The sequence below is a fragment of the Pholis gunnellus genome, assembly GCF_910591455.1.
Source record: "Pholis gunnellus genome assembly, chromosome: 6".
Classification (NCBI taxonomy): Eukaryota; Metazoa; Chordata; class Actinopteri; order Perciformes; family Pholidae; genus Pholis; species Pholis gunnellus.
In genome coordinates this window covers 26,648,821-26,669,297 of record NC_136532.1, presented here as the reverse complement: position 1 = coordinate 26,669,297, position 20,477 = coordinate 26,648,821, and the positions used below count along the sequence as shown (strand labels likewise).

Here is a 20,477-nt window from a genome sequence, read left to right as displayed (position 1 = left end):
GAGAAGGATCTGCTGGTAGGAAAAAGAGCTCACGTTAATCTCTGTAACAAAAGAAATGATTTTTATATATTTGAATGTTTGTGTCCAGCTGCTTGGAGCAACAGCCATAGAAGACAAGTTACAAGACGGAGTACCTCAGACCATCGAGCAGCTGTCCAAAGCCGACATCAAAATCTGGGTTTTAACTGGCGACAAGCAAGGTACACGACTCTAAATATGATGAGAAATAGTTTATTTATAACGTATTATAGACCTCTTTTTGAATTGGGGGAGTCGTTCAGTTTTCTTTACACGGAAACAAGTCTGAAAAAGTCTAAATTCAGTTTTATATCTAGCGATCAATCATCAAAAGAGAAGGTGTCTCGTGTTCAACATGTGGTCGTCTTGTTTTGTGTTTAATTGAATGATTGTGTGTCTGAATAAGAACAGCTGTCTTTAGAAACACTGCCCTGGGTCTCCTCCCCTCTAAAAACAACATCCATTTGGACATTTATGTTTTGTAAATTTGCAGCCGTTCTTATTAAAATCAGACTACAACACCCAAACCGTTCCACCGCTCTGCTCAACCTGCTCTTTAACTTTCAAGCCGACGGCCGGCATCGACCTGTTTTACACCTAAAGCAGAAAATTACCAAAGGACTCCAAACAGCTGCTCAGGCCTTCTCCGTCTTTGCATCGACTCCTATCTGTCGACGCACATCTGTAATTAATTTCTCTTTAAAAATGTCACCTTTACATCAGCGTCACGAGTAACGAATCACGTAACGAACGCCATGCAGAATCATGGTTGGATATATATATAGATAGATATATCTCTCCCATCGTGTCATATTTAGATGATCGTCTTCACTGTCTGCTGACTGACGTTGAGTATTTCTGTTGCAGAAACTGCAGAAAACATCGGGTACTCGTGCAACTTGCTGCGGGAGGAGATGAACGAGGTCTTCGTCGTCTCGGGAAACTCACCGGAGGACGTCAGACAGGAACTGAGGTCAGAGCCACGTCCTACACTGAACACGAGGAAACTCGGCTGATTAGGAAATGGTTCCGTGCATCCATCCATTTATTTAATTTTTTTTATATTTTCAGAAATGCACTGACCTCCATGAAACCAGAGGAGGATTCTGTGTCACTGCCAGAGAGGACTCTGGGTAAAGGTGTGAAAGTGATCCCAGACGAGGTGGTGAACGGAGACTACGGCCTGGTCATCAACGGACACAGCCTGGTACGCCCTGAGATCTAACGTCTCCTAACTACCACGCATGCTCCAACTGTCCTCGCTGACTCGTGTTGCCTGTTACTTAAAGGGATAGTTTGGGTGTTTTGAGCAAAGCAATGTCAGTGTTCTCTCTGTTTAGAGTATTCACTGATGGGGAACCGTGCTTTGTTCATGGAGTCTTTGTAAAGGGCAACAGAAAAGTGAAGAGAAAATACAGGAAGGAAACCGTGTCTGCAGTCCTAATAGAGAGGGATTAGTTCAGTCTGTACGTCGCCGGTTTTTAGGAAATTGTTGCATATTATACCTTTTTTATAGAGCTATTAAGGAACATTCCTTAATTCTATGCGAAAAATGTTTTACTTTGGAAATCCATCAAACGTATTCAATGAAGACATTTCAGTATTTTCTCTTTCATGATAAGTTTGATAAAAAAATGAGTCAAACTTTAATCAGAAAGCATGAAAATATGACACCAAAGTGTTGTTTGCTTTTGATTTGTTGTTGTTATGTTGTTGTTTTTCATACAATCATCGGGTGTGTAACCAACTTCTGTCAAATCAACGTTTTAAAGGCGTCACTATTTAGTATCTGATCTCTAAATCTGACCAGTTTCCGAGCTCATACCGTGTTTATAACCTCCCGTCGGTGTCGTTTCCCGCTCTTGTATGATTCCCGCCTCTCATCGCGTCTCTGTTTCCCTCTCAGGCGTACGCCCTGGAGCACAGCATGGAGCTGGAGTTCCTGAGGGCGGCGTGCATGTGTAAGGCCGTGATCTGCTGCCGGGTCACTCCTCTGCAGAAGGCTCAGGTGGTCGAGCTGGTCAAGAAGTACAAGCAGGCGGTCACACTGGCGATAGGAGACGGAGCCAACGACGTCAGCATGATCAAAGGTCCATTTATAGATTATTCGATTGTTAGTTATTTGGCAGCTATTTTGATAATCCGTTTATCGATCAGACATCCCCCCTTAGTGGCCACACATGGATTAATGCAGTTTTAAGTTGTAGGATTAGGATGTACAGGTTGTTGCTGAAACCAGAAACAAAGTGACTGAAATGTTCACAAACAGCAAATATTAAGACTTTTTCAGCTTTAGAGAAATTCAAACACCCTTTTCTTCTTCTTCTTCTTCTGTTTGTCCTCCCAGCGGCTCATATAGGAGTTGGCATCTCGGGTCAGGAGGGCATGCAGGCCGTGCTGTCCAGCGACTACTCCTTCGCCCAGTTCCGCTTCCTGCAGCGCCTCCTGCTGGTGCACGGCCGCTGGTCCTACCTGCGCATGTGCAAGTTCCTGCGCTACTTCTTCTACAAGAACTTCACCTTCACCTTCGTCCACTTCTGGTTCGCCTTCTTCTGCGGCTTCTCTGCGCAGGTGAGAGAGGGGAGGACCGTGATAAGGGGAATGATTCAATGTCCTTATTTAGTCTGGCCTGAGAAACATTCATGTACTTTTGCATATAACACGAGATAAATAAAACAATGAATTAAGACGTGGACACAGGATTTAAACTGGAAAAAACGTATTTGTCATTTTACTGGGACTGAAAGTAGGATTTAAAATTTTTAAATTGTAAAATTTTAAAATTTTAAATTTTGTAAGGAAGTATTTTTATATTGTTGTACTGATACAGGGAAGAAAGACTTGTTGTAGAAGTTGTTAAAGTAGTTTTAACTTTGCTTTTCAGACGGTGTATGATGAGTGGTTCATAACACTCTTCAACCTGGTGTACACAGCACTACCTGTACTGGGAATGAGTCTGTTTGATCAGGTAAAATGCACTTTAAATGATCAACCCTTTCAGACGAGGAATAGAGCTGACGGAGCAGAAAACATAACAGCCTCTTTGTCTGTCCCTGCTGGTCAGGATGTGAACGACGCGTGGAGTTTCCAGCATCCTAAGCTCTACGTTCCCGGTCAACTCAACTTGTACTTCAGCAAGAAGGCCTTCTTCAAGTGCGCCCTCCACAGCGGCTACAGCTCCTTGGTGCTCTTCTTCATCCCCTACGCGGCCATGCACGACACCGTGAGGGACGACGGGAAGGACGTCGCCGACTACCAGTCCTTCGCCCTCCTCACGCAGACCTGCCTGCTGTTTGCCGTCACCATCCAGGTACGAGGAAAAAGCTTTCTTCTCTTTGTGTTTCAGACGTAGAATTTAAAAACAGAATGACTCATATTTTGTTTGTTTTTCTCTCCGGGTGTGTGCAGTTGGGGTTTGAGATGTCTTACTGGACGGCGGTGAACACTTTCTTCGTGTTGGGCAGTCTGACCATGTACTTTGCTGTCACGTTCACCATGTATAGTAACGGCATGTTCCTCATGGTGCCGTCAGCCTTCCCTTTCATAGGTGAGCATTAACCTCGCAAACGCAGCGTAAAGTTGCGTTTCCGTCGGTGTTCCACATGCATGTCTGCTCTTTAGAAAAGCTTTGTTCATTCTTTTATACCAGGCTTCAGAGTAATGGTGGCCGCGTAATTCCAATGAGTTGAATTATGCTCGAGTTTGGTGTGTTTGCACAGGCAAAATATCTGATTAACGGCTAAACCAAATGCCAAAACTGGCTGCGATCACTGCTGTCTGTGCAGAAGACCAACCAAACTGTCACCTGTAGTTTGTCACCAAGGTCATGTGATCAGTAGTTGTTGTTTTTTGTAATGCAAAATCCAAAATGTTTGTGTACCAGAAGAGTTAAGAGAAATGTTATTAATGCTCAATGAGACTCGTAAGGTTCTTCCACACCAAGAACGCTGCAGATAACAATACGAGCGTCCACACTGATCAGGCTCCTAGCTATACCTACCAACATTAATCTGCTGTCGTTCTCAGATATCTATTTGTATATAATCCACGAAAAACATGAACCAGGAAGTGTTTGTTTGCAGTGATGAAGGTTGAAGGTTAAATCAATAGAAGACCTCGACAAACGTACAAATACAAACCTTGGTATGTGTGTGTGCGTATTTCCAGGAACAGCCCGAAACTCTCTGAACCAGCCCAACATCTGGCTGACGATCCTCCTCACCTCCATCCTGTGTGTCCTTCCTGTTGTCACCTACCGCTTCCTGTTTATTCAGCTCTGCCCCACCATCAACGACAAGGTACAGATGGAACTTCTCTACGCTCGACGCTCGACTGTAGCGTGCTCGCTACGATAAAGCTGCACTTGTTTCATTTTAGAAGTCGGGCAGAGGCTGGTCTCCTCTGTCAGTGTGACTTTTACAATTGCAATTAAAAATCCATAGATCTGCTCAGTTATAGAAAGAAAAGGTTTCTTATAACTCCAGAGACCTGCCTGAGAGTAGAATAGAATGATAATAATAACAGTAATGGTAGCAGTAGTAATAATAATAGAAATATGACTGATAACGTCACTCTCTGCCCAAACTTTCAGGTGATGTTCAAGGTGCGACAGGCCAAAGCCACCCCTCCCCCTCCGCCTCGACGCACCCGCATCCGCCGCACCAGCTCCCGCCGCTCGGGCTACGCCTTCTCGCACGCGCAGGGCTACGGGGACCTGGTGACGTCGGGCCGGTTCCTGCGGCGTCCCGCCTTGTCGCGCTCTTCGGGTCTCGTGCACGCGGGTCGCACCACCACGACCTTCAGCCCCATGGGACGGTCGGCCGGCTACAGCCCGACGGGACGCCCCCAGAACGCCAAGGTCCCGGACGTGGAGGTGACGTCGCTGCAGATGTACAGGACCATCAGAGATCCCGCCCTCTGACGGGGGACGGCTGGCTAACGATCTGGGAGAAGGAACAATGCCAGCTGGACAGTTTAAAAGCTCTCATCTGCACATCTGTTACCATGAAGAACTTGCTCGGGCTTTCCAGAGAACTTCACGTCAAAGATGGTTCGTGATCCGTCTCTCGCCTGCTCGGTTAGAGAAGTTCACGACTTGTGCTCCGAGCATTTTGTTTTGTAATAGTTTTATCAAAGGGAACCGCAGCAAAATGTGTCGCCACTCCTGAGTGTTCATGTGAAACATGCCTCATACAGATGACATCTTTTCAGAGCGGTGATTCACTTTCATGTAGGAACAACCACAGAAGGGAAACATTTTGGACAAAGTGTCATGTTTACAGGCTACCCAGGCTTCCTTTCCCCTGGGAGTCCTCATGCACAGCAGGCCTTTTGTACAGAGGAGACAACCAGCAAAGCCATTCTGCAAAAGAATATTTAAATTTTGTACTTTTAAGTGTTTTTTTTAAAAAGCATTTTATTATCCTATCTGGCAAGCTGTTCGCACTTTGACAGCGTGACGTGACAGCGGGAGAATGTTTGAAAGATCACGAATGTGCCGTAAACTCAGTGGCCGAGAGGAGAAGAAGTTATTTGCAGCAGGACGCGGCGTAAATCACCCATCCAGTGTTTGTTGGGCATTTTCTCTCCTTACGTGTTTTGTTTCATCACCGTCTGTTTCCTGACAATTATTTCATGTAATTTAAATGAATTTTAGGAGAAAAAAGCAAATCCTTTCTGTGGAGCGGATCCTATTTTTGACTCACACTCAAAAAGAGCCGCTCCCTCTGAGACGAGTAATCGGTCGTTTCGGTCTCAGCTGATTGAGATTTGTTTAGTCGATTAGTTGTTTTTAATGCTTTTTGACTTATTTCCAAGTCATTTATGAGCACATCTCTGGTAAACACATTTTAACTGGTGCTTTTGTGTGATTCTTTGTGGAGAAAATCACTTTTACAGATCTGTAGATTAAATCAAGTAATCGAATAGTGTTAGTCGACCTAGAATGTGTTTGGTCGAGGACGGCCGGCGTGCCTCAGTGTGAGGGTCTGAATCCTACGTCTAGATCCAGTTTAGAGCAATTGTAGTTAAAATCCACCAAAATGTGTCTTAAATTCACCTCGAGTGAACACATTCAGCATCCACGCTGATGAAAAGAAGAATGCACTTCATCAAACATTAAGAGAAATGGACTACGGCCACTATACAGACTTGACTCTACCTGTGTTTGGGAGGCTCATCGTGCTGTACACACACACACTGCACAGTACGACGTGGTGATCCTCTAATCCATGCCTGGGTTCACGTGAGTCCACCTGTCCTTGAGAAGCCAGTTTCGCTCCCATGAACGTTCAATGGTGCAGCACGAGTCAGAAGGATTTTATACCCCATTTTAAAATCAGATTATCACATACTGCGTCACATCATGCGTAGTGGTTATTTCAAAATCATGTATTTTCTTTCGCTGCTGTCTGTCTGACAATCAACTCGGCCGTTAGCCGTATTTCTTCTGATAACAAAGCGGTTTTATCTCAGCTGTTTCTCGCTGGTTTCCAACATCTTTCTCTCTTAATGGCTGAACGTAGGAGCTAACGTGAAACGAATCACAGAAGATGCCTCGAACGTTCGATGGAAGAAAGGGATGTTAAAAAACAAGTTTTATGCAAAACCATTCAAGGATTTATGGAAGCCCACTCCCGCCAGCAAAAATTAAAAAATAAAATATCCACCCAAAAAATAAATAATATATATATCCACCCAGAAAAAAAAGAAAAGATTATGTTTTTTTTATTGTTTTTTTTGTAGCCGGAAAAAAGTTAAAAAAAAAAAAAAAAAAAGATTATGATGTTTTTTTTTTTAGAAGTGCGCATGCGCTTCAGTGACGATCTCCTCACAGGTCCCTTCATCCCCTCGCCAGTCTTTCCATGAAAATGACATGCAATTCTACATATTAATACTTATAATGACATTTAATGACATTTATAACATCTCACATTTACAAAAGTCACCAGTAATAGTTACCTTGTGTAGAATTGCATGTCGTATTTTTTCCCGCAAAAAAAACAAAACAAAACATCATAATTTTTTTTTTTTTTTTTTTTACTTTTTTCCGGAACAAATACGACATGCAAAAAAAATTAAAAAAAACATAAACTTTTTTTTTTTTTTCTGGGTGGATATATATATTATTTTTTTTGGGTGGATTCTATTTTTTTCCGGTGGATTTTTTATTTTATTTTACTGGCGGGAATGGGCTTCCATAAGGATTAGCAATATCTGTTATGTGAAGCGTATCTTTTTAAAGTCGGGTGTTATTTTTGAAATGTCATGTTCGTCGTTTTACTACAACCTGAAGATGACAGCTGGTCTTTCATATATAACTTGGTGTGTGAAGGTTTAAAGAATACTACAGATAGAATTAGTTGTTAAATGACACAGTAGTAATATTTCGTCTCGTGTCTCGTGGTATCCATGAAGATGCACTTACACGATGCGATTCAGTCACTTGTTGCCCAGACTTGAATGTACGAGCCCACTAAGGAGCCCACTGACCCTGTGGTGAGCCAAAGATGTTTTAAATATGAGTGAGCTTCATGAGAGGCAGGATGTCTGAGAGACAAACCACAGATTTAATATTCTTCCTGCCTGAACTCGAGCTTCATTTACCTGGAGGTCAGTGTGTACCAGTTATTATTTTACTGTAAAGTTTTATATCAAAAGTTTGAATAAGCAGAAGGAACATGAACTGCATGTTTGTAAGACTGTTGCTGCCCAAGTGTTCATCAGGTGTTGTTGTTTGTGTCTCCAGTGTTTTGAGGAAGCCTCTGGTGGATATAGTTTCAGGTGTTGAACACTTGCGAGCGCTGCTTACACACACATCACAGGAGGTGGCAGCTTCACACATTTTGTCCAAATCACAGTTTTTTTTTTGCAAATGTGTTGAAATGAGCCTCCGAGTCCCGTTAATCAGAGCTTTGTCTGCACTATCGATGCAGAATGAGTTCGCTGAGAGGAGCCACTAACCCGGCCCACGAATGTCTTTCTCCTGTTTCTCTGTGGTACCTTTCAAAGTAAATTGTAGCAATAATGAAAACGTAAGATATTTATAAATATATTACTGCCATTATATATCTATATCCCTGAAGACTGAAACTTTCTCAAATATGACACAAAAATATCTGTTTTTTATCTCCGCTCTTCTTGATTACCATTTTGTATCGTTTTGTACTCAAAGTTTTTACTGCAATAAAAAAAGATCTAAAAGATCAACGATGTCTTGTCTGTGCTGTTTTTTGTTATTTTTATTGTTTTTTTACCTTTTTCCAATTCTTTATGAAGGCGTCTCAAGTTTCTTTCTGTTGTTGTAATTCAACGGTGTTTCTAAAACTCCTGAAATCAAACCAGGAGCATTATTCATCTTTCAGAAATGCTTTCAACGTTTAATTAATTGACTGCTGTTTGCATTTTATCTTCAAAGTCAAACGGTGAAATAAAACCACCAATGTGCTAATCAGTATTTAGTTTGCTCCTAATCTGTTGTGTTTGTTTCCCTGCATACATTACACTTTAACTGTGTCTGATAACAGAGCAGAACAGCTCTGCTTTTAGAAAAGCTAATCTGCACCACAGGTTTTTATTTCTGCAGCAGTTACTTTGTATTATTTATTATCTGTAAAGAGAGAGTCGGTGGGAAGCTTTGGACAATAATTATTCTCTCTTCATCTCCAGCATGAATAAATAAAGTGAAATGCACTTTGCAGTTCTTGATAAAAAGAAAGGCGTAAAATGACTTTCACCTCTCTGTATCCACCCCGTGTGTTAACCTCTAACCTCTGCAAAGAGAAAAAGATATCATGTTAAAGGTAGAGTTTTATTATGAGGCAACATTACTTGATGATTACATAAATAAAATCTAAAGTCTGTCAGTAGAATACAGAAGATAAGTGAGTATGAATGTAGACATCAGTTATTTAATAGTGGATTTTGTTCGATAATATCTGTAAAAATAGGACAGAAGATTAAATACGGTTTGTAATATTTAGAAACTATGATGTGTATTTGTGACATAATCTTTGTCTAATAAACCAGAATCTCTGGCAGTCAGATGAGTGCAGCTCGTCACCAGCAGATGGTGTAACAACCTTTAAACAGACAAACCCACGACACCAGCCTCATGTTTCCTATTATTACTGTGTAATATTGAAAGAATGTCATTGTGCTGGAACACCATGACTGTGGAGATTTATTACACGCTGTTGTTTTTGTATTTACCAAGACACAAAAACTGGTGACACAGTTATTGAAAACACAGTATTGCTAAACCCTAACGCACTTTATGTAAATCACTACACACATCTACATCACACACAGTTCACAACGGGAAGCCTGCGTGTGTTGTTTGCTAAACGATGTCGTTTGAAATACAACGCTCGATCATTAATCACCTGCTCCCAGAATGCACCTGTGAAAAACACCTGTAACCAATTAGATCACGTGGGAATCACCCGAGTAGGATTCAGGTTTGCTCTTTGGTGTTCACAGCTAGGAGGACGTCATTATATCTACAATATACTGTATTTGGTTTACAGTAAAATAAAGCAAGTATGTTTATGTTGTCTTCAGTTAGGGGAGACATTACCGGTGAAAAGGATCAAATAAACTAACTATGAAACTGCCCCAGTTTATTACTTACTGACTGCAATTGCTTCCAGAATTTGTGTCAAAACTCGACACACAAACCAAATACGACAGAACACTTAGAGATAAACATCCAACGTCTACGTCAACATGAAAACCTACAAAACTAAAAAATAGCATTTTTGCAACAAAAGTATAAACACATGCAACATCTGGATTACTCTTTCAAAGCAGCAGCAACAACACACTGATACTTTATGCCAAACACTGCTGTCTTTAATAATATATATATATATATATTTATTTTTTATTTTATCATACAGCCTTCTGTAGCAGCAAACACAAAACCTGTAAGTACAAATTTCAGGCACTTTACTCAAGCATTTCCATTTCTTGCCTCTTAAAACTCGTACTCCGCTACGCTTCAGAGGTAAATATTGTACTTTATACGACACTGCACAACAGATTCAGTTCACTTTACATACAACATACAAAACTCACGATGATCTTATAAAACATGCATCATTGTTAAAGATTAACCCAACGACACATATTCGCTCTAATTAGAACTACAGCAGTAAAAACACTGCGTTCAAGTAACTTTATTTCAATATCATGATATTGTTCTCACTCAGAAGGCTTTTTTCAGAACTATTTCACCTTTTGTACATATTGCTAACAATACTTTTACATTGCATTTTCAATTTAGGCTTTTACTTGTACTGGAGTACTTTTATTTGTACTGCTGCTTTTATTTGAGTAAAAGATCTGAATACTTCTTCGTTTCTGGGACAATTTTCCTGACATTTAACTAAACTAAACGATCAAAAGTAATAATATCCACGTTGATCTCGTATCTGTACAGTGAGCCGTCTGAAGGGGAGCAGATCAGATATGATGTTAACACCGTTACACACTTCTCCTCGAATGAGCACAAACAACACCAATCAAAGTCATAATGAGTGTCAGAGAGCGAGAGGTTGTCGGGGGCCTCCCGCTCTCATTTGTAAGGTTGGTTCCTCAGTTCATTTGACAGGGTGTTCCTTACCTCTTTCCCAATGCATGCTGGGAAAGGCTCCAGCCCCCCCCCCCCGCAGCCCTGAGGGGGATAAGCTGCTTAGAAAAATGTCCCGGTAGATAAATGGATGGATCATTTATCCTCACACCCTGAGATCATCTGACTTTCTTTTTTTTCCAACAAACTAAGCTCGGTTTAACTATGTGAAGCCACTGAAATGGGATGTTATGACTCTGTGATGTGTGATGTTATGAGCTAAAAGCTTCCAGGATTGTCCAAACCAACAAATCTAGTTACTAGTTTAATTTAGTTTACATAAGAAAGGCCTAAAAAGGCCTAAAACCAAAAGAAAGTGTTCCTAATAATATGATTTATACAGTACAAGATACATTAAAAGCTTAAAGATGCACACAGACCCTCCGTCTTTGTTCGTAGTCGTTTAGTTTGTGAACATTTCACTCAAAGACTTGAGATCACTGCAACATTTAGAGAAGCATTTGTTTTGGAGACTAAAATTCAAACATGTGATGCCATTCTTAACTTTAACGTTAGTTAAAAAGTGAAGTTAAAAGCTAAAGGGTAAGGGGTTAGCACCTTGTCTAACAATGCTAAAATCAATTCTTGAAAATAAATATTATGGCTTTATTCTTTCAAATATAACTCGTCCACAAAGACAGAATTTCTATCAAATATAAGACAGTTGTCTGTGGGACAAACTTTATAAATAACCTTTATAGATCAAATCTATAAAAACAAGAAGTTATATTCATGGATTCAAAGGATGAAAAATGGAGAATCTAAATAAACAACACAAGATAAATGTTTGTGTAATTCATACATTGTGTGTGGGAATGAAACGTCATAATGCTGGGATTTCAAGGTGTCTAACATTTGTTGATTATCTAAAATTGTATAAGTAAAAATGATTTGTTTAACATTAATATTGCATGCAGTATTGCTGTGATATCTTATATTCATTATGACATGATTTGGGTAGTTTTGCTTTATGGATATGATATTTTCCAAAATAAAAAAAAATTAAAGAACTGAATTAAATTCACATTTTAATGACAAGAAAAGGTGTTCAGCACAAAGGTATCTGCTTAAACTGTGATTAAAATAAAAGTGAAAGCTTTGCTGCCCTCCCGCGACCGAAGAGCAGCTCCTCCAACCGACACACAACGATGCTGCGTTTAAGGCAAGTCAAAAAACGGTAATTACGGCTTCCTACAATTTCTTGAAGCAAGAAAAGCCAGTGTATATATAATACAGCAGGACATTGTTGTTGTTTTTCACTGGTGATTGTTGTGTGTTAACGTTGTTTAGTATACGAAAAAAAAAACATAGAACTGGAAGCGCTCCGACGTGTAGTCCCCAGATTCCCCACAGACCCTGAACGCAGCACCAGGACCAGACTTGCCTCACATTGTTTAACGTTGATTTCTCCCGTTCACGACAGCATTTTTTTGTTGGTCTTCCGCGAGACAAAACCGGGGTCACGGGCGCCCACGAAAAACGCATGAAATCTCGGATACGTTTTGGCAGCGAGGACGCTCACCGGTAACACAAAGGTAAGATACTTTATAAGGAATTGATACAATGTGAGTCAGTTTGTCGGTATAAAGAGAGAGAGAGCCAGTGACGCTCGGTTCAAACAACGTTAATGTTCACGATTCTCGGATATTTCCTGTCAGCTACAAGGGGCGAGTCGTGCTTTTTATTTAGGGAGAAACTCAACTGTTCGGCTTTTTATTTTATTATCTTATTATTTGTGTTTCTACGGGTGTGACGTTTTTTTTTTTTTGTTCAATTAAACTGTGGTAAACACCTGCCCAGGTCATTATTTCAAGAAATATATTATATCATTATATAAATATATAGTATTTGCATTTCTAACCAAGCCGGGTGTGACATACTTTATGGTTATATCACTATTATCTCTATACAAAAAAATATGGCAGCTGTTGTAGCCCAATAATTCAAACGCGTGCATATCAGGTCTGATAGTCGAAGGTTTCACGGTGTATTCTTCCCCCTCACACACCTCTCAGCTCTGACCATGAGGAGGCTCGTTTGGCTGTAACCCTGCCCAGACCTGGAGCTCTGCTGGTGGGCATGCTGCCGCTGTGAAGAAGAAGAAGAAGAAGAAGAAGCCCGGTGGTGGTGCCGCTTTTTCGGAGGAATATGCCTGCGGTCGGGGGCAAAGGGAGGAAGTGCCTGGACAACAACATGACTGTTTTCAGCCAAGAAAATGTTGAGGAATTTTACGCATTTGGCGACGAGCTGGGGAGGTAAGTTTTATTATCCATATTGTTATTCCTAACGCGTATTAACTTCCCCATTTTGTTCGTGGTGCGAGAAGAAGGAGGGTGGAGGAAATATCTGATTCTCATCTCTAAATTCACATGATTATATTATATTCTTCTATATTTAACGCATCCATCCGAAGTGTTCATAATCGTACGTTCTACATGCCACGCTGCAGCCACAACTCTGCATACAGATGGGTTTTAAACACTAAGCATGCACACATAGTATGGCTGTGAGTAGTATTCTCCCCCCCCCCCCCCCCCCCCCCCCCCCCCCACACACACACACACACACACACACTGTGAGTGCATCTTGATTAATGCATCCCCATAATGCATCGCTGTCAGAGTGATGGAGAGGTTAGCGTCTGTTACTGTAGCTGCCTCTTCCTGGAGATTTATTGCAGGACCGGTACCATTGTGCATCTTTTACAGGGAGTGGATTTACATCGTGGCACAGCCGGCTTTAGCTCCATCCAGACTGTGTTCGGTCAAAGGTGAACGCTGGACAATGGGGATAAAGAGGTGTCATGTAGACGGGTGTTTTGGGGCCTTTTTGCTTAAATGACAAAGCAGGGTGGTCATATTAAGAGCGAGGGATGTCCTCGGTCTGCTGTCATGTAAAACCCACAGTGTTGAAACTGGTCCTGCCTTGTTTTCAGCTAAACTTCACCGCTGCAACTTTACATCATAGTAAAGGCAGACATAACAATAATGTAATCATAATAATAAGCCAGGGTGCATTCATCCTCCACAGTAGATCGCTTCTCAAACGAGTGTCACAAACATGGAAACGGACCTGTGTGAGTTCCTGTAGATCAAAGTGACACACGTGTACTCTCGTGTCGGTAATAATCAACCAATTGTTTTTCTGCTCTCCAGTTGCTCGTCTGGTTATTAGCGCTCACCTTGCAGCGCTGTGGGGGGAGAGCTGAAGTTGCTTTAGCCGCTTCACTATGCTGCTTTGGTAATAGAGACGATTGGGGAGCTTTGTGTAATGGGATTGAATTTCTGGCTGGAGGTAAAGGGACGGCTATGTGATTAGTCCGGGATCCGTTCTCTGTTGTAGTCCGGCTTCGTAGCGTGACAGTCATGGACTCGTGAGTGTTGCAATATGGCACACATTTGCTATGTTTGTAATAAAGGCATAGAGCTGGTATTTTGAGTGTGCTCTTAATGGCAAACCGCCCAGATGGAGTATTACACCGGTCTGTTTTTTTGGACAGATTCCATTTCTTTACAAGACAGAAGAATGATGTACGACTTGGCGGGAAAACAAACCTTCTGCGCGATATGGAAAGATACATTCTGCCTACTTTACGATGGCCTGAATGTCAGTCAGTGGGAGGCATGTTTTGCATTGTCTAAAAAAAAAAGGCACCGTGTCTCCAGCTAGAACACAGCATGCATGTTTTTAAGAGTTTTCTGAGGTTAGCGAGACGACATTTTTTAGCATCCGACTTCATGTCCGACCATCCCCGCTCCATGTCTCTCTCGGTACGGCTACGCCCGCAGGACTTAAGGCTTCTATTTACTTTTGTGTAACATTATAATGAGTGAAATGCTAACGATCAATGCTCCTGAATGGGTACCTTCACGCGAACGGGTCACATTCACTAAATTGAGACGAGACATTTCTGTCAATGTCGTGCAGTTCAGACAGTTTGCTGAATCTGACTTCAAACACTTGTACAGTGAGTCCGAACTCTTTATTATTGTGGCTCCTGACCATTTCTACTGCCTTTAACACGTCACCTTATGCTATACGTTGGATGAGTAAACCAGGCATTTCAATTACTTTATGAATGAGTAAAACAAACAGAATGCATGCTAGCTTTCAATATTAGAAAAACATGTTTGGGAACGACTGCTTTTTGTGCTGTGCTTCCAAACATCTTTTTCTGTTCATGCACTAACGCGGATGAACTTTGGATGAACCAGTTCATTTCTGATGAAAGCCGGTGGGTTTGTGTATTAATTGGCTGTGTTACAGCGCGCTCCACCTGCACTGTAAGGCCTCGCACACTTGAAGACACAGAAGCTTTTGATCTGTTCCTCGGGCTCACCACTCCGGCTGGAATTGGAACGAGGCCCGTTTGTTTAGTTTTAGTTTTTTAGACCCAAGCAGGGACTTCAGCCGCTCACTGACTCTGACGCTGCTCGCTTTTGGTGTGCACGCACGGGAGAACCGAAGGCTGCTGAAGCCGAGCGTCTAAGCTTCCTTATCGTGTAGCTACAGCGAGCGTGCAGGCTCAGTGTGACGAGGAGGAGGAGGCTTTGGATGAAGCAGCGCAGCTGCAGAATTTAGTCCACAGCCAGAGGAGATGTGTAACGCTGAATTGAGGATGACGTGTGATTCTGTCTCTGAAGTGTGTTTCTAACCGCTGGCATCACCTGCTAAGACTAAAGTCTCCTCTATGCAGAACGATTGATTCATCAGACCTGAACCACTTCATGGACTGGACCAGCCTTCCTCCGCCCCGTCAGTGTGGTGTGTGTGTGTGTGTGTACATATATATATATATATATATGTGGGATAACTAGCCAGACTTTCTCTTTACCAGTCCTCTAGAGGTGCAGAAGGCAACTCGGAGAACTGGAATTATTACGAGCGCAAAACAAACCGTCACTCAGGGAAATTGCCGCGTGATCGCTGTTGAGCCTCCAGGCGAGGCGTCAAGTGAAGAGCTGCGTTATAAAGAACAACAAAGTGTGATCGTCCAAGGAAAGTGCACCAGCGGTTCAAATTCTCCCTTTTTGAACTGTGTCCAAAAAAATGTCCAGTTCGCCTGTAATCCCAGCTGTGTTTTTAAAGGGCTTCCTGGTAGAAATTGGCCCCGTCTGCTGTTCTCCTCCCAACCTCTATTCTCTCTAATGAGCCAAGCGCTGACCGCATCTGTGCTCACTTGATCTCTCTCTCTCTCTCTCTAATTGCCTCACAGATTGGCAGAAAATTCTCACTTTAGGCTCCGGACCAGCGGGGAATCAGTGAAGACCTCGCGGTAACCGGCGTCTCAAAGGATCTCCCGTTTGATACCTCCTCAAAAACGATGCTCGAGTGAAGAGAGAAGCACCGTTGAGGCGTTTTTAAGGGTTTCGTAATGGTGGTTTGATGCCTGGCTGTTCAAGAGCAGGGATAAAAAAACACATTATTAAGGTTTAGGGCCTCTTCAGATTGCAGTTGAGGAATAGCAGCACATTGAGGATAGTGTATTTTGATCCTAACGGGCTCCCGTACCTGATATTTGTTGTATAGTTCAATACATTGTGCTAAAGCTAGAAGAGATAAACGGTTGGTGGAGATTTGCTGCTTTTCTCTGTTTTATATTGCTGTAAATTAAACATCTTTGGGGTCGATCGGACAAAAATGAAGCATTTGAAGATGTCGCTCAGGCGCTCGGGAACGCTTTCTTCAGAATGTATAAACAAAATGATTCATCTATCTATCAAGAAAATGCTCATAAAATCCGTCATTAATGAAAACAATCATCAGCTGCATCATCAATGCAGTATATCTAGCAGACTTCATCATTATCGTTGCCGTTGGTGCGTTTTAAAAACCTAATTTACACCATCGTTTGACAGAAACCCACACTAATTAAATCCTAATGTGACCCAGCAGCTCTCGGGTGACTTTCTCCCGTCTGGAGACGCCGTGCAGCTTTTACAATCAAGAGTATTTTTCCATTTGCTGTCGACGGAAGAGGAACCCCGTCACGTCAGCGGTAGACGACACCGATATCTGATCTTCTTCGTACGAGGCCACTATCCGTCTAGAATATCAGCAAACCTTTTATTTTGGCGATCATTTAGGATTACCTCAGCTGGCTTCTTCTCCAGCAAAACACCCGAGTCTGCATAAAAAAAACACAACACATGCCGTCGGGTCATGTGAGTTGAGTTCTCCAGTTTCCATGTTGTCGTTTGTTTGCAGACCGACTGACTCAGCTGCTTTCTGACTGACCTGGAGAGACACAGACAGGAACTGTAACGTAAACTGACCGGAATGTATTTGTGTTTATTCCTTTCATCTGGTGCCACAGGGCAGTTTTACACTTTGCATGTTTTTGCAGCGCTCCGTCCCGATCATTAGTCTGCATTAATCTGACGTGTGTGTGTGTGTGTGTGTGTGTGTGTGTGTGTGTGTGTGTGTGTGTGTGTGTGTGTGTGTGTGTGTGTGTGTGTGTGTGTGTGTGTGTGTGTGTGTGTGTGTGTGTGTGTGTGTGTGTCAGCCATTCGTAGAGGAGGAGGGGTGTCGGTGTATTTCAGCAGGGATTCTGCAAAATGGAACATCTTTAAACTGGGACTGCGTTTAGTTTATTCCGCCCCAAAGACGCAAAGACCCAAAGACGCCCCAAAGACGCATTTCTATGAATAGAAAACAGGATTATAAGACATCCACATGGGCTCCGGGATTAAATGGGGATATTTTTTTTTTTTCTTCCTAAAGAAATTGACCATTAGAAATAAATGTACAGGATATTCACGCCGTCGGGCTGTGACATCCTTTCTTATTTTCTCCTAACACACCAGCACCGCCTAATGCCATGCACGCTCTGCATGCAGACTGTGCCCCAGCTACTGACCTACATTTACCCCCCCCCACCCCCCCTGGACTGCGTTATTGGGTGGAGGGGCAGTCTGGGTAGCAGGAGTGTCCTTCATGAGGCCTGCCACTCACTCACACACACACACACACACACCCAGCCCCCTCCACCCTAGGGAGCGACATGAATGCAACGTTGCCTCTTTCTTTTTTTTTTGTTCGTCCTGAGTCTGAGGTTTTATCAGATTCAATCTATTCTATCGTTCACTAATAACTAATGTTTCTAACATTTTGATTTGAGGTAGCTTAATAATGATGGACATCCAGAGTGATTCCATGTGATTTAATTATGTCATCGTAGGCTCTGCTTTGACCCTCGTTTAATTGAACTGGTTGTAATCTGGAAAGCGTAGCTGACAGGAGGCGATGAGCTTAAAACCTTTGCTGTGGTTTAGCAACGATCGCAACAAAGTATCTGCCCGATGTTTCCGGTTACCATCAGGCCAAGACGTCAAATACCTGTTATGGATAAAGGCCCCGTTCACATCACTCAGCTCTTTGGCTGCTGTATTTACATTTCAGTCATTTAGTCTGACACACTTTTCTACAACACACACTGCAAAAAGCTTCAGTGTGCATTGCCAACATTATGCAGCAGTAGTGAGGAGCAGATGTGTCAGAGAGGCACCGTGATGCTCCTGTGACTTCAAGATCATCGTGGAAGAGAGACGTACTAGAAGGAAATGAGAGTTTACAGCGGAGGAGATGATGCTGCAGAAGAAGCAGCAGTACTGACGGACGGTATTCCTGCAGGGTTCATATTTAAAGTCAGATGTTCCTCCTCTTCTTGCTCTCTCTCGTCTGTGTCTCTAAAGGCCAAACTGTGTCCGCCTTGAGCCTCGTGATCGTTTTACAGTCACACTCCTCCTCAGATTGCGGTCATCTCGCGAGTCAAACTGAAATCTGACTCACTGGGAATGTCCTCGAGGAGCGTAATGAGTTATTTTCAATTAATCTCTGCAGTCAATGGAGGATAATTGGATCCCAGCCAACTGTGTTAGTGTGTGTGTGTGTGTGTGTGTGTGTGTGTGTGTGTGTGTGTGTGTGTGTGTGTGTGTGTGTGTGTGTGTGTGTGTGTGTGTGTGTGTGTGTGTGTGTGTGTGTGTGTGTGTGTGTGTGTGTCCCTTTGTGGTCAATTAGGAGAGATCTGTGGGCAGTCGAGTGTGGAAACCGAGGGGCTATAATCGTCTGGGGGGGGTAAAGACAACTTTCCCCTCTTCTGTCTTTCATCCTCCTCGTATTGCTTTCCCGCTCTTGCTGACGCTCCGTCACAGTCAGTGTTCACCTTCAGTCAACGGCCACGAATCTGATGCCTGGACATAACTGTACGTTTGCGTGGAGCCTTTCAGTCCCAGAATAGATGAAATTGGAATAGTTGATCAGTAAAAATGTTATATTACATTCCAAAAATGTAAGTTTGTTATGTAACAGCGCTTCAGATGTGTTTTTTTTGGGGGGTGGTATCTATTCTCCTATCACACATGCTCGCCCACTTAAATCGAAGACATTTCTCTGGGAAGATGCAGCACTCGATATTCTACTCCCTTTGCCAACATGAGGCCGTTCCAGTGATATGTCTCTATTAATCCTGATTACATATCTCAGTCGTTATAAACAAACACGGCGTGTGTTTCGCTGTTTTCCCTCATCGATTGGTCGGCTCTCAAGTTTCTCATTCGCCCCGCTGTCTTTCTCTGGAACACATGGAAGGTGATGCTTTTTGTTGTTGTTTTAGAAGCAGCAACAGCTCGGTGTGTGTGTGTGTGTGTGTGTGTGTGTGTGTGTGTGTGTGTGTGTGTGTGTGTGTGTGTGTGTGTGTGTGTGTGTGTGTGTGTGTGTGTGTGTGTGTGTGTGTGTGTGTGTGTGTGTGTGTGTGTGTGTGTGTGTGTGTGTTGGGATGTTGTGGTTATCCGTCAGCAGGCCTGCAGCTCATTCACCTGTCAGTGGTGCAGCAGGTAGACGACACGTCCTCCTGCTGCACCACTGTTTGTCATGTCTTTGTTTGATTATTAACAAACAGTACAAGGAAGGAACCACCACACATTTTCCACAGGCGCATTTTTAAAGTCCATGAATTTTGTTTTTCTTAAAAAACGATCTTTTTGTTGCCTCTACACTCTGCGATTGATGACATGTTGTTGTTGTTCTTTTTTTTTTGCGTGGGTATATTTGTACCCAAGATCATTTGAAGCAGTGTGAGCAGAACATCGTCAGCCCCCAGAGGGATTAAAGATCATCGTCGAAGGCTTAAAGTCGTAAGCATTGATATATATATATTATCTAAAGCCTCAGTCATGCAGTCTGCACTGAGCCAGACTGAGTCTGGTTTTCTAGTTGTTTCACAAAAAAACAGTTTCTAGTCTTTAGCTCATGTAAACAACAGGATCTGCACAGCCACGCCTCAGAAAAGCCTCTTTTGGCTTTAAGTAGCCGGTAGTTTCTGCCCGACTTTTGAAAAGAATGTCATCAATGTTATGAAAACAAAGCATGTGGTGTGTTCAGCCAACTCACCCAAATTCTACCTGCCTGCCTAGGCAAATGACAACAGCTGGCCCCAGCTGGCACAAACGTGCCACAGACTACGTACGGTGGAGGTAACAAACCGCAGAAATAAAGCTAATCAAGGCCGCACTGTGTACGCTTTTTAATTGAGTTCCCGTCTGAATGAAGCGGTGAGGAGGTGACGTGAATATGCTCGTGCACACGCACATATTCACGTGGCTCATGGTGGTTGTTGCTGAGCAGAAGTGAACCCAAACAGAAGGGCTCAGCTTCCTCTTGTTGTTTGGGGCCCTAAAGGTACGTCGGTCACCTTGGAATGAACTGAAGAAGTGCACCATGGGAGTTTTATCCAGACCTGGTGTTATGGGCGGCAAAGAAATCTGTATTATCATTGATATGTGTATATATATATATATATATATATATATTTTTTTTTTTTATTGGCCCA

The 20,477-nt window shown here is 42.6% G+C and overlaps 3 protein-coding genes across 3 annotated transcripts in view; all 3 read left to right on the top strand.

The window, feature by feature from the left end:
• The window catches only part of LOC306697091 (phospholipid-transporting ATPase ID-like), a gene marked incomplete at its 3' end in the record, with an annotated part of 16,311 nt that extends 13,443 nt beyond the window's left edge, over nt 1–2,868 (top strand). Inside the window, exons 13-19 of the mRNA XM_079160833.1 lie at nt 7–15; nt 89–200; nt 886–991; nt 1,090–1,225; nt 1,925–2,108; nt 2,366–2,589; nt 2,818–2,868. Coding sequence (XP_079016959.1) covers nt 7–15; nt 89–200; nt 886–991; nt 1,090–1,225; nt 1,925–2,108; nt 2,366–2,589; nt 2,818–2,868 — 822 coding nt within the window. The remainder of the gene's footprint in view (nt 1–6; nt 16–88; nt 201–885; nt 992–1,089; nt 1,226–1,924; nt 2,109–2,365; nt 2,590–2,817) is intronic.
• A 43-nt stretch (nt 2,869–2,911) lies between these two features.
• LOC306696852 (putative phospholipid-transporting ATPase IM) lies at nt 2,912–8,217 on the top strand. Its single transcript, XM_079160568.1, has 5 exons — nt 2,912–2,986; nt 3,083–3,328; nt 3,427–3,565; nt 4,186–4,316; nt 4,610–8,217. Exons 1-5 carry the CDS (start codon nt 2,969–2,971, stop codon nt 4,937–4,939), a joined length of 864 nt encoding a protein of 287 aa, XP_079016694.1. The 5' UTR covers nt 2,912–2,968; the 3' UTR covers nt 4,940–8,217.
• A 3,829-nt stretch (nt 8,218–12,046) lies between these two features.
• Nucleotides 12,047–20,477, top strand: part of dapk1 (death-associated protein kinase 1) — a 66,582-nt gene continuing 58,151 nt past the window's right edge. Inside the window, exons 1-2 of the mRNA XM_079161263.1 lie at nt 12,047–12,183; nt 12,664–12,903. Of these exons, the coding sequence (XP_079017389.1) occupies nt 12,797–12,903 (107 nt within the window). The 5' untranslated portion in view covers nt 12,047–12,183; nt 12,664–12,796. The remainder of the gene's footprint in view (nt 12,184–12,663; nt 12,904–20,477) is intronic.

Excerpts from the sequence above, each read along its gene's own strand:
- LOC306696852 (XM_079160568.1), top strand. Across the intron at positions 3,566-4,185 it reads GTCAGCCTTCCCTTTCATAG|GAACAGCCCGAAACTCTCTG; the intron begins GTGAGCATTAAC and ends GCGTATTTCCAG. Across the intron at positions 4,317-4,609 it reads GCCCCACCATCAACGACAAG|GTGATGTTCAAGGTGCGACA; the intron begins GTACAGATGGAA and ends CCAAACTTTCAG.